Source organism: Ursus arctos, unplaced genomic scaffold (assembly GCF_023065955.2).
Source record: "Ursus arctos isolate Adak ecotype North America unplaced genomic scaffold, UrsArc2.0 scaffold_23, whole genome shotgun sequence".
Taxonomy (NCBI): Eukaryota; Metazoa; Chordata; class Mammalia; order Carnivora; family Ursidae; genus Ursus; species Ursus arctos.
In genome coordinates, this window is record NW_026622908.1 from 42,996,059 (window position 1) to 43,009,247 (window position 13,189).

At 52.9% G+C, this 13,189-nt stretch overlaps 1 protein-coding gene and 1 pseudogene across 2 annotated transcripts; one reads left to right on the top strand and one right to left on the bottom strand.

Annotated features, from left to right (window-relative positions):
- The first annotated feature begins 7,580 nt into the window (after window positions 1–7,580).
- On the top strand, window positions 7,581–11,078 carry CUNH11orf86 (chromosome unknown C11orf86 homolog). 2 transcript variants are annotated; one of them, XM_026483091.4, is made up of 2 exons: window positions 7,581–9,659; window positions 10,223–11,078. In XM_026483091.4, the coding sequence occupies exons 1-2, from the start codon at window positions 9,390–9,392 to the stop codon at window positions 10,319–10,321; spliced, it is 369 nt and encodes a 122-aa protein (XP_026338876.1). In that variant the 5' UTR covers window positions 7,581–9,389; the 3' UTR covers window positions 10,322–11,078. The 2 variants fall into 2 exon arrangements, with proteins under 2 accessions (XP_026338876.1, XP_026338877.1); XM_026483092.4 differs by having other exon boundaries at window positions 9,067–9,659; window positions 10,226–11,078.
- LOC113244045 (40S ribosomal protein S25-like) lies at window positions 8,474–8,924 on the bottom strand (annotated as a pseudogene).
- Window positions 11,079–13,189: the final 2,111 nt, after the last annotated feature.

A 13,189-nucleotide genomic window follows, 5' to 3' on the forward strand; every position in this document is an offset into this window, starting at 1 on the left:
AAACAAGACACCTCTCCATTGGGCTCTGTCCTTCCCCCAGGCTGAGTTCCCCAGGAGGACAAAGTTAGAAGGGGTATTCCCACCCAGATAGAGAAAACCGCCCAGACAGAAACCTGTGTGGAGAGCCTAATGCGACTTCGAGAAAGCATCTCTCTGTGTGGGCTTCCGTACCACTGGTGATGGAATCTCCTCGGGACAGGGTGCTTGCTAGTGGGAAGCACACATTCCTGAGCACCACTCCATGGTTCTTACGCATATTGATCACCAACTCAGAGGTCTTAGAATCACCAGCAGCATACTACTTGGGTCCATTTCTGGGGAATGAGATCCCTGCATTGCATTACTAGTTTAAGAAGCTTTCCAAATGGTTCTAATGTGGGTCAGTGTTGAGACCCACTAAGAGACCAACAGAACTTACTCTCTTGGCTTCCTGATAATAAGACACCCCTGGGGCTCTTAAAAAAAAAACAAAAACAAAAACAGATGGGGCGGCTCAGTTGGTTAAGTGTCCGATTCTTGATTTCGGCTCAGGTCACCATCTCGGGGTGGTGCTAGTCCCTCTCCCTCTGCACACCTCCCTACCCTTCCCCCGCACATGCTCGCACTCTCTCAAACAAACAAACAAATAAAATCTTTAAAAAAACAAATAAAAACAAAAAGGATCCTGGCCCCCTGGTCCCTAATTCAGTAAGGATTCAGTAAATCTGGTGATTGGGCCCAAGAATCTTTTTTATCTATTTATCTATCAAAAGCCCCAACTGATTCTATTTTTTTAAGATTTTATTTATCCATTTAAGAGAGAGAGAGAGAGCACGCAAGCACAAGTGGGGGGAGGACCTGAAGGAGAGGGACAAGCAGACACCCAGCTAAGTGTGGAGCCCAGCATGGGGCTTGATCTCAGGACTCTGAGATCAGGACCTGAGCCAAAGTCAGACACTTAATCTACTGAGCCACCCAGGTGCCTCTCGAGCCCCAACTGATTCTTGAGGCCACCAGAAGCTTGGGAAACTTCACCGAGTTCCTAGGAGGCTGTAGGGGAAGGTGATACGGGAAAGATAGGCTGAGATCCGGCCCCAGAGGGCTAGTGGGGAGTCTAGCTCTGTTGGGAGGGAGTGGTCCAGGGGCAGCTGCACAGCAGCTCATGGGCTCCTGTTAAGCTAGGACTATGTCTGCCTAATTGCTTCTTAGTATCAATCATTTTCTGGAAAGTTCTTAGTTTGTGTTTGTCTTGTGTAGTCCCATCCTCTTCTCACATTTGAATGTTACCACTACAAGAGTTGAGTCTGGCACACAGTAGATGCTTAATAAATAGCAAACGAAGGAATGGGAGTCATCAGCCCACACTTAGTGGTTAAAACCATGAGAGGGAATAGGAATGCCCCTGAGACCGACTGGAGTCCACCAATAGAGAGGGAAGTTCGGAGAGCATCACATTTAAGGGGAAGGGGAGAATTAAAGAGGGGGAAGGGGGGCGCCTGGGTGGCTCAGTCGTTAAGCATCTGCCTTTGGCTCAGGGCGTGATCCTGGCGTTACGGGATCGAGCCCCGCATCAGGCTCCTTCGCTGTGAGCCTGCTTCTTCCTCTCCCACTCCCCCTGCTTGTGTTCCCTCTCTCGCTGGCTGTCTCTCTGTCAAATAAATAAATAAAATCTTTAAAAAAATAATAAAAATAAAGGGGGAAGGCACGGGCTGGTGGGAGGAGCAAATTCTGAGGAGGGAGGCACCCACAGTGCCCCAGACCAGGAAGGAGGAAGGGATGGCAGGAGACAATGAGATACAGTCCCTCTGCAGCCATTTTGGCAACATCCAATAGAAAAAGGAGCTACTTGCCCCACCCCCAAGGGGCTCCTAGACCAGCGGGGGAGATACACCTCAAAGCCTATGATTTCAAAACAGTGTGGTGCTGTGCTAGAGATAACGGCCAGAGTGCTATGGGAGTCCAAAGAGGGGGTCCCTTACCCCATGAAGGGGGTGTGGAGGGCTTCCCGGAGGGGGCAACACCTATGCTAAGTTGACAGATAGATGATTGATAGATAGATAGATGATAGATAGATAGATAGATAGATAGATAGATAGATAGAGGTAAGTTGAGAGCTTATCAGGTAAATTTATTGGTAAGAGGAATCCCATGCCTGGCCTAAACAAAGGCGGGAGGCATGATGGGATGGAGGCATGGAAGGGGTCAGTCCGGATAGCCCTCCAGCAAGTTCAGGAAGGCCTGTCTGAGGGAAGCTGTGGGGAAGGCCGAGAGCAGTTAGGACTGAGGAAAACAAGCAGAAGCACCCAGGTGATCCCTCAAACTCTAACACCCACCATGAACCCGCGTCTCTCTAGGACCCCCCAAGGACAACCTAGGTGCCCCAGATCCCCTGTCCTGGGAGACAAAAAAAGTCCCTTAAAAAAAAATTAACCCAATTTTGGGCAGCTGGAACCTCAGATAGTTTGGCTGCTGGTGAGACCTCGGGGTTAAATCCTTCACGATGGAAAGAAGAGGCAAGAAGGATGGACACAACCGTCCTTTTCCACAGTCTGGAGTTGTGTCTTCTAGTCTTCTAAGCAGCCCAGCACCCCCGGGGTGTGTGATGGGAGTGGAGGTGGTTCAGGATCTGTTCTCCTCCAGGCAGGTCCTCAAGGGTCCAGGCCGCCCCCACCTATCCGTAAACGCGGTTAACCCATGCAGTACCTTGTGACAATGAGGAAAAGATGCTCCCCCGGTGGCATCCTGGTGCTGAGGCCCTTCTTAGGGCCGCAGCAGAGTCATGCCAGCATGTGACTGAGCTGCCAAAGCATGGGTTGGATTGCTGTCCCAGCTGGCCAAGAGTGTTTGTGCAGTGTGGAAACTGAACAGCTGTATGAGGCTGCCCTGTACCCTTGCCGTGGCCACCCAAATACAGTTTTGGGGTTGGGAGAAACTAAATCCCAATGCCTCCCCCACTGCGGTCTCCAGGCTTAGTTAACCCCTAGACCTCCTACCCCCAGTGACCCACCCTGTCTTTTTTGGCCTCCTCCCAATCTGGTTATTCAGTCCGCTGGGCCTACAGAGCTCATGCCATCGTGGGATCTCTACAAGACAGTCAGACCTTCCACCTGCCGAGGTGGGCCTTGGTCTAGCAAATCCCAGCCCCGGCACTTGAGGCCCATACCAAGGCTGCTGCTTCAGGCTGAGGCAGAGGAGGGTAAGATCCTCTTCCTCGTCCCCCCCCCACCTCCAAGCCACAGCTCCTCTGGTTCCCCCACTGAGGCTCAGAGAAAGGAAATGACTTCCCTCTGGATCACATAGCTAGCTAGTCAGGGGCAGAGCCAGGGCTGGACCTCCAGTCCCCTGATCCCCAGACCGTGGTCTTTTTGCTCCAATTGGGAGAAAAGAGAAGACAAGAATGTGCAGGATTCAGATTTCAAAGGAAGGACTTTGATTTGAAATCTGAGTCCTAAAATCACAATCCTCAAAGGCAGAAGGGCCTTGAGCAATTTTGTTTCCAAGATTTCTCACAAGATATAGATCACCTGGGGCATGGTTGTATAGACAACTTCTCAGGCCCCTATAGGGACCTGTCCACACAAAGGGGCTTGGGATGGGGCCCAGCAACTGATGTTTTTTAGCAAGGGAAGTTTGGGCCACTCCAGCTAGACACACTCATTCTATTTTTTTAAAGATTTTATTTATTTATTTGCCAAACAGAGAGAGAGAACGCACAAGCAGGGGGAGCAGCAGGAAGAGGGAGAAGCAGACTCTTTGCTGAGCAAGGGGCCTGATATGGGACTCGATCCCAGAGCTCTGGGATCATGACCTGAGCCGAAGGCAGACACTTGACTGACTGAGCCGCCCAGGCGTCTCTAGACCCACTCATTTTACACATGAAGAAATAGGCTCACAAGGAAAAGGACAGGCTCTCCATCAATAGTCATCATGTCCTGCATATTTGAAAAACTGCAAGATTATCTCTATCATGAGCTCCAGGACCCTACACCAATTGATCCCAATTGCTTTTGTATGTAACTTAGAAACAATCCTCCCCTGATTCCTTGGGACTACGTATCAGAAACCCTAAGTGCAACACCTGGCACAGAATGGGTGCTCAGAACACGGGAGCTTTTATAATCAATAGCATTATTATAATTTTTCATTCCCTTTGTTCGATTTCTCCAAGGGATAACATGGCCAAAGTCTGGCATTGAACCTGATAGCCTGGCATTCTAGTCTCCTGTGGGGAAATGAAAACCACAACCATGAACACATCTGGTACCATTATTCTGAAGTAGAAGAACCAGTTCCCCCAAAATGTACTGTATTATAAGAGTTGCTCAGGCAAAGAGAGGAATTATCAGTTGAAACATGCACAGACACTTTTAAATCAAATATGTATATCTGTACAGCCCCTCGCCACACTTCTGGCAGGCATCATATTTTTAAGGAAAATTCTAGGGGCACCAACCTTTTGGTTCATAGTTCTGTCTGATCATCCTGGAGGGTGCGTGAAGACTCGGGCCTGACCCACAAAGGGTGCTCACACATTTGCTAAGACGTCTGTTCGTTGGCCTGATGCTGCAGGGATGAATTTAAGACCCACTACTGACTGTGTGTCCTTGGGCAAGTTGCTTCACCTCTCTGGGCTTCTGTTATTTCATCTGAAAAATGAAAGCTCCAGAGTAGCATGAGGATAAAATGCAAGCACAGAGGTAAGGCTCCTGGAACAGAGGCCATACTCTATCTCCAGGCCTCTTTGGAGATTCGCTCCATCTGCTTTTCCAGATTCTTCTCCCACCCCAGGGTAACCTTGTGTATTCCCAGGCTCTGGTCACCCGTAGGATCTCACCCCCATCTCTCCTGCACCAGTCCTTCCTGCTCTTGAGGCTGAGTCCAACACCACCTCCCCCAGGCATCCCGCCCAGATTCTCCCTACCACCAAACCAAATGTGGTCTCCCATTCTCTTTCCTGCACTCTCAGCACTTGGTGTCTGTTTTAGGGTGACTTCCTTTATGTATGTGAGAATCCCTCCTTTTCTGGGGGCAGAGATTCTACCCTGTTCCCCTTGGCCTTACTCCTGGGCATCATCAAAAAAAGGTCTTGCCCACACTGTGTAGATGTGGATTAATTTCATTGGTTCGCTAATAAGAAGGAATGTCTGGGTGGCCTGCCCCCACTTGCAGCCTTCCGGTGTATCTAAGTGCCGGAACCCACTTTAGGAAAGAGATACCATGTGTTTCATTAATTTCACGGCACACCATTTCCCCCATTTTAACATCTCTGAAATGGACGGATCTCCCAATAAATGGGCAGTGAGTACTCTTTGTTCTTTTCTAAGATTTTATTTATTTATTTGAGAGAGAGAGCACAACCCAGGGAGGAGGGGTGTTGAGACCTGAGCCTAAGGCAGATGCTTGACTGAGCCACCCAGGAACCCCGAGTATTCTTTCTTAATGACATATTAATTAATGCTACCTTTCCACCAATACCACCCTAGGTTTGATGAAATAAGGTATTTTCCCCATTTTGTAGCTGAGAAATATAGGCACACGAGGTTAGGCCATTCATTCAAAGCACAGAGCCATCACATGTAAGTGGGCCCTAAACTCAGGCAGTGTGATGGTTTAAAATACAGATCTGGGGGTGCCTGGGTGGCTCCGTTGTTAAGTGTCTGCCTTCAGCTCAGGTCAGATCCCAGAGTCCTGGAATCCGCCTCTCATCACATCAGGCTCCCTGCTCAGCGGGAAGCCTGCTTTTCCCTCTCCCACCCTCCCTGCTTGTGTTCCCTCTCTCTCTCTGTCTCTCTGTCAAATAAATAAATAATTTAAAAAATAATAAAAATAAAATACAGATCTCGGGGCACCTGGGTGGCTCATTTGTTTAAGTGTCTGACTCTTGATTTCAGCTTGGATCGTGATCTCAGGGTCTTGGGATGGAGTCCCGGCTGACCACAGGGGCCAGTCTGCTTGGGGATTTCTCTCCCTCTGCCCCTCCCCCTGCTTGTGTTTGCTTGGGCACAAACGCGCGCGCGCGCGTGCACACACACACACACACACACACACACTCTCTCTCTCTCTCAAATAAATAAATAAATCTTTTTTTAATGATAAATAATAAATTTTTAAAAAATAATAAATTCCCACTCTGTGGGTAAGCACCTCCATGATGACCGCCAATATCGGATCCCGCCTCCTCGTGTTCAAGCCCTATGGGGATCCCTCCCTGGACTGCGGACTGGACCTGGTGACTCCCCTAGAAGGAACAGAAAACGGCAAAAGGGATGGGAGGTCACTTCTGAGATCGAGTTTCCAAAGGCTCCGGCTTCCGCCTGCCCACCACCCCTGGCCCTCTCACTCGCTGGCTCCAGCTGAAGCCAGCCGCCGGGGTGTGAGCTGCCCTTGGGAGAGGCCATGTGGCATAGCCAACGACTGACGAGACGCTGAGGCCCTCAGGCCCTCAGACCCTCCACCTGCAAGGAACGGAGTCCTGCCAACAGCCGTCAGGGTGACCTCGGGAGCAGATTCCCCCCAGTTGAACCTCGAGATGGCTGCAGGCCCCTGATTAGAGCCTGTGAGGGACCTTGAGCCAGAGGCCCCAGCTGGGCCAGGCCTGGATCCCTGCCCCACGGAAGCTGTGAGATGGTACACGAATGCTGCTTTAAGCCACTAAGTTTTGGGGTAATTTTTTTAGGCAGCAATAGGCAATGAATAGTCTCCAATATTTAAGACAAAATGTTAACTGCGTCGTGTCCTGAGAACACAGAGATGAAAAGCCTTCAAGGTCCACCGGTGTGGGGGAGGGGCATATGTGTGTGATTGTGACCAAGGGTAATCAAAAGGCAGGCAGGCAGGGACAAGGGGCCCCTGCCTTCAGGGGAAACCATCCTTAAAAGGATTTTACACTGCCCTGGAAGGAGCCCTCCACCCTTTCCCATATGACAGATAGGTGACAAAAATCTGATTGGATGACAGGCTCAGGGAGGGTTAATCAGATTAAAACAGCCCGCCAACAAGCCGTAAAAACCCCCAGAGACAGAAATTCCAGTGGCAACCCCTTCAGATCCCCTCCCTCCTGCAGAGCTTCGTACTAACCCTTGCTTTGCGGCCCACCACTGTCTGGTCGACCTCTTCACTCTTCCAAGCGGTGTGACCAAGAACCGCGGCCACCAACGGAGAAAAAAAATCCTGCAACAATTGCTGTGTTTAAACTGTGTTTATGGGGGGGGGACCTGGAGGGGACCGCCTCTCTCACCCGTGCAGAGGGGACAGGCGGCTTCCAGAGGAGGTTATCACGAGCACAGCGCACAGGGAGTGCAGTAGCGTCTGGAAAAGGCAAGAGCTTCCCAGCTGCCAGGCAGGGAGGTACTAGGGAGGGAAGGAAGAGAACATGTATCTTCTCCTTGCCCTCCCTGGATTTGGAAGCTGTAAGATTACACACTTGGTGGGAGGGTATTGGGCACTATATGCTTGACACAAGAGTCAGCGATTGATCCCAGCAAGTCCCAGAAGTCGGAGTCAGCAAACTCCCCAGACCAGGCTTCAGTGAGAGCAGGGTTTGAGCCCGCTGGGGGGGGGGGGGGGTGAGGTTATATAATGGCTTTGCCGCCTTTCAACCAGGACCAGGGTTGGCCTGTGGGTTGAATGTTAGGGGTGTGGTCAGGGTTGGAGTAAAGAGGCCTGCACACTGGTCACGGTCCAACTTTGAGACAGGCCAGGGCAGAGGATCAGAGCCCTTCTTCCCCATTCTCCTCTTCACACTGGCCCTGCCTTAGCTCCTCTGGCTGGGAGATGAGCCTGGAGGATATTACAAGACCCTTCACCCAGGGAAGGCCTAGCAACCCCGAGAGAGAGAGAGACAGAGAGAGAGAGAGAGAGAGGGAAGAGAGCCAGCCCAGGCCTTTGGAGAGGTCAGGGATGAGCCGAGAGTTGCAGCCAGCGCTTGCCTGACCCCAGACAGGGGGGCCTGGGGAGCAGCCCAAACACAGAGGAGGACACCCAGCTCTGGGTCCTACCTCAGCCACCGACACCAGAGGGGGGAGCAGAGTGGTTGCAGCACGGGTTCTAAAACCAGCTCACTCGCTCTGGACGTGTCTCTCGCCAGTCCCTTCATCTCTGAGCCTCTGTTCCCCGATCTATAAAGTGGGGTTGCCAATGCCCACCTCAGGACCAGCACGCGGTGAAAGAGCTGCTGCTGCTGGTCTTGCTCTTTCCCGTTGATGATTTCATTGCATTTTCACAGTGACCCATTTTGCGGCTGACAAGACCGAGTGAGAAGGGGAAGGGTTTCGTCTCAGCTAATGAATAATGTCCAGTTGCAGTAAAATATTCAGAAACGTAAAATTAACCATGTAGCCATTTTTATGTATAATTCAGTAGCGCTACGTATATTCACGGTGTTGTTCAATCTCCGGGAATTTGTCGCCTTGCAGGACCGAAGCGCCGTAACCTAAACAAGTGGCCGTTCCTCCCCAGCCCCTGGCTACCTTCTGTCTCCGTCAGTTTGACTGTTCTAGGCTGGCGCTGTCCCGTTTCTGTCTTTCTTTTTTACTTTAACAAAGTTTTCTTCTTCAGAGGCACCGCCGGTGGGACCTGTGTTGTGTGCGTCTTCGCCAGCCGCGGGGGCATCTGCGCCCTTGGTGTCACTGGTGTAAATGACTCAAGCTCTGTGCTTTGAAACCAGTTTAATAAGTCCTTCACTAAGGAGATCCTGAAGGGCTGCCCTGGCGGGGGGACCTCGAATCTTCTCTCAGAGCAACAGCTGGGGTTCTAAGCTTAGAGTTGAGAACATAAGAGAGTTTGTCATGCGTCGCTCTATTGCACAGGACCAGATCATTGAGCGTGCCCTGAACCATACCTTTGGACCACTTCTTTTTGGCCTTGCCCCCAGACTTGCTCACCAGGTCTTTGTCTTTCTTGGCCGACTTTCCTGCATCTTTCTTCTTGTCGGCCTTGGGAGGCATTGTGAAGCTCGGAGATCAGCGGCCACCCCTGCAGCCTCTCTAAAATGTCGGACAAAAAATGGAGCTGTCCTATTTCTTAAAGGCCCACCTCTGCTTTGCTGTTGAGCCATCTGTCCTCAGTGTCAACAGAATGAATTTGGACAGCCCGGGCTGCAGGAGTTCAGGGGAGGCTAAGCACTTCAGGGGTAGGGAGATCAGGGAAGGCTACCTGGAAGAGGAAGAGGAGGAGTAGAAAGAAGAGACCTGTACCACTTGCCCTAGAAGGTAAAGGGAGGCAGTGGTGATACTGACTCAGGGATACTTGTCCCCTGTGGCCTGCCCTTTGGTTTATGATGGCCACCTCAGCAGGACCAACCTTTGCCCCCAAGTAAGTTCCCATCACATGGGTGGAGACTCCAGACCATCTCAGAAGCCACTGGCTTGCCAAGGAGCTGTAGCAGTCCTGTGCTCGCAGCTTCGAGAACCATGGGGACAGGGCCACGCAGCCAGTCCCTGCGAGGACCACGACCCACCTACGGCAAGCTCCAGGAGCCCTGGGGGAAGCCTCTAGAGAGCCGACTACGCCGGGCGCTGAGCCTCAGACAGGGACATGAGAAGTCCAGGCCCTCAGTCGGAGGCCCAGAAAGGCTGGACACACCCGGTCAGGAGTGGCTGCCAGGGAGCCCAGAGGACACGGAGCAGCTGATCCAAGCCCAGCAAGGAGACAGCCGGTGGTGGCTGAAGCAGTATCAACAGGTTTGGCGGAGGGTTGATGGATGGAGGAGCGCTGTAGGGGGAGGGGGGGGGGAGGGGGAGGACTCCACAGAGAGAGACCCAGGGCCGCGAAGGCTCAGAGGTAGAAACATATGGGGCCAAGGACCAAGAAGACAGCGGAGCTGTCTGGAGATGAGAGGGGAAAGAGAGGTATCCAGGCACCATATTTCAGCGGGCCCTAAGCATTTGGGATTTATCCCATAGGCACTGGGGAGTCACGGAAGGTTTTAGAGCAGGCTGGTGATATGGTCAGAGCTGTTTTAAAATGATTAATCTGGCAATGTGTTGGATGGGTGGATTTTGCTGGAAGCAAGGAGATCAGCCAATAAAACCTCCCCAGGATTACATCTTGTGTTCCTCTGCCCCAGGAAAGGGGCTGTGGCTCCTGCCCTGCGCCCTTATTCTAGGAGGAAAGGTCCCCGTGAGCCGTGCTCCTGTCTCTGGGGTCTACCACCACCTCGTGGCCATAGGTAGAACAACACCGAGGCCCAGCGCGCAGCTGTGAGACCAAGACCCTGATCGCCCCCCCCCCTTCTGTCTTCCAGCAGGTGAGGAGACGGTGGAAGAGCTTTGTGTCCAGCTTCCCCAGCGTGACCCTGAGCCGGCCAGCCTCCGCACAGCCCCCTCTGGGCACCACCAGCTAAGGACGTTGGGAGTGCTGCTGGCCCCTGCTGCACCCAGATGAGATGGCCATGTCTGCTGACCTACGTCTTCGCGGCCCTCTGGAGCCGTCTGCGTGGACTGCTCCTTATAGGGTGCACCGAGGCCTCTGTCACCAGCTCACCCGAGGGTCCTGTGATTGCCCCTCGGCCCTGGCCCTCCACTCCAAGGCTGGCTCTCAACAAAGACCCCTGAAGGGCTGAGAAGAAGGGGGTTCAGCTCTGTTTCCTGGTGCATTCTGCCCTCTGGGCATGGGGGCACCCCTGGACAGTGACATGTATGAGGGCCTTAGAAACCTGCCTAGAAGTAGCGGTATCGACACCCCCCCCCCCCCCAGCCCCACACAAGAGCTCAGTGAAGCCGGCCCAGGGCTGAGAGGCTCTTGCACGTTGCTTGCCCACACCCCACCCCGCCATGCCTCACCCGCCAGCAGCTAGTGGTGGGCAAGGCTTGGGTCTCCCTCCCTGACGGCAAGCCCCCCGGGGCAAGGACTGAGTCAGGGCCATCATCAGTACCGGAGCTCTGTGGCTGGAAGGCCCAGCCCTGTATATGGTCACTTGTATCCTCACAGTGTCCCAATGAAGGAAGCAGGGGAAACCTTCCCTCCCTGTGTGACAGAGGTGGAAACTGAGGCCCAGAGCAAGGAAGGAATTATTGTCTTTGGCACCCCTGGCCCCACCCCCACCCAGTTCCCAACCTTGGGGCTGAACACAGGAATAAAGACGGCTGAGCTGAAGTAAACAATATGCGTAGTGATTCACTTGCCTCATGGGGGAAAGGCTTGGCTCAGAATTTGCCAGAATGGTGAAGCAAGGGCACCAGGGTTGGGTCCTCCATGGGTCCCCAGGAGGCTGGGTCTTTCCTGACACTTCTCTTGACCTCACTCCCCAGAGGGGTTGCCACCTCCCCTTGTGCCGACCTCCAGCCAGCTCGGGGGACCTGCTTTGCCTTTGTGCTCACCCTCATGAGGCAGGGCTCACTCTGAGGCCCAGAAAGAGCAAGGGGCCCATCCAAGGCCACACAGAAGGGAGGGTCTTACGCCAAAGAGCCTGAGCTCTTTGAGAGACACTGGCACTTCCTGTGGGGTCCCTGAGGCTCTCTGGGCTCAAGCAGACCCAAGGTCGAAGGTGAGGGGGCAGCGGCAAGGATCCTGGTGCAAGGTAATTCCTGGGATGGTGGGGAGTCCTGAGGGTCCAACCAGACAGAAGGGGAGGTTTCCTGTTTCCACAGCCCAGAATCCTGGCAGGGCCATTGAGGAACAAGAGGGCTCCTGGGACATCTTGTCCCAAACAGCCACTGGGATCAGAGACTGGGGTGCCTGGCTTGGGAGCTGGATTCTGGGAGCTCACCAGAAACTTCCGGCCCAACTAGTCACAAACTTCAGAGGCCCGCTGCTCTGCCACCTTCTGCAGTAGCCCCTTGGGCGCCTCTGGGGAGCCCGGGGACCCCAGGAAGCATAGTTTGAGTCCACAGCTCTGGCAAACCCTCTGGATGTCTAGAGGAGGAAACCGAGGCCCAGAATGGGGAGGTGTTCTCATTGCCTTCCAGGTCTCTGCCCTTGAGGCTCATTCTGGGCTCTGTATCCCCAGGGATTTTCTAGCCGAACTCCTTGCTGTTCTCCTACTTATCATGCTCTGTGATCAGTTTGTCCAGTTACAAACTTTTGTCATCCACAAAACAGAAGTTTCCATGGGGACCTGGCCTGCTCACCACTAGGACCCCAGTGCCTGGCTCAGAGCCCAGCCCATACTAGGTACTCAGTAAGCTATTGAGTGAATGAGGCACTGGCCCAAGATCACCCATTTAGTTGATGGCTGGGTGGGCCTACAGCTCATGGGTTTGGGGGCTCCCATTCGGGCAGAACAGTTTGACCTCAGCCTCACCAGCAACTCCATCATCAGGGAGCATATATCTGGGGCCCTTGGCTGAGGCTTTCACCAAAATACACACACACACTCTGATAGGTTGTTTCCAAGGATGGCCACAGCCCTCCATCCCATGGTGCATGCGTGTCCTCTTGAATTGTGTCTTTGCCACACCTTCCATCCAGAGAGGTATTCTGTTTTCCCTCCCTTTGAATCTGGGGGGGTCCTGTGACCTGCTTGGACTAATTGAATGCAATGGAAATAATGTTCTGGGACTTTTGAGCTTGGGCCTTAAGAGGTCTTGCAGCTTCTGTTTCTGGCCTCTTGGAGGCCAGCTGCCACGTGAAGGAGACCACGTGATCCTGCCTCAAAAGTGGCCCCTACATAGATACATCATATGCTAATCCCCAGAACCTGTGAATTTTGCCTGGTATGGAAAAAAGATCTTTACCGATACAATTAAATTAAGGATCAGGGCACCTGGGTGGCTCAGTTGGTTAAACATCTGCCTTCGGCTCAGGTCATGATCCTGGGGTCCTGGGATCAAGTCCCACACTGGGCTCCTTGCTCAGCGGGGAGCCTGCTTCTCCCTCTCCCTCTACCCCCCCCCCCCCCCGCTCATGCTCTCTCTCTCACTCTCTCTCTGTCTCACATAAATAAATGAAATCTTTAAGAAGTTAAGGATCTTGGAATGAGGAGATCATCTTGGATTATCGGGGTGGGAGGGGCCTAACTCCAACCAGAAGCTTCCTTAGAGAGACGCACAAAGGAAAAGACACAGAGGACGAGGCCATGTGAAGGCGGAGGCAGAGAGTGGAGTGATGTGACCACAAGCCCAGGAAGCCTAGGGTCGCCACCAGCAGAGTCAGGAAGGATCTTCCCCTAGAGCCTCCGGCACCTCGATCTCAGACTTCTGGCCTCCAGCCCCATGAGACAATACATTCCTGTTGCTTTAAGCCACAGGGAATTGGGGGAATTGGTAGTATG

What these genes read in the sequence shown, in the direction of transcription:
- CUNH11orf86 (XM_026483091.4), top strand. Translation starts at nt 9,390, where the DNA reads ATGGGGACAGGGCCACGCAGCCAGTCCCTGCGAGGACCACGACCCACC. An exon ending in GGCTGAAGCAGTATCAACAG is followed by an intron (nt 9,660 to 10,222) that starts GTTTGGCGGAGG and finishes TCTGTCTTCCAG; the next exon opens with CAGGTGAGGAGACGGTGGAA.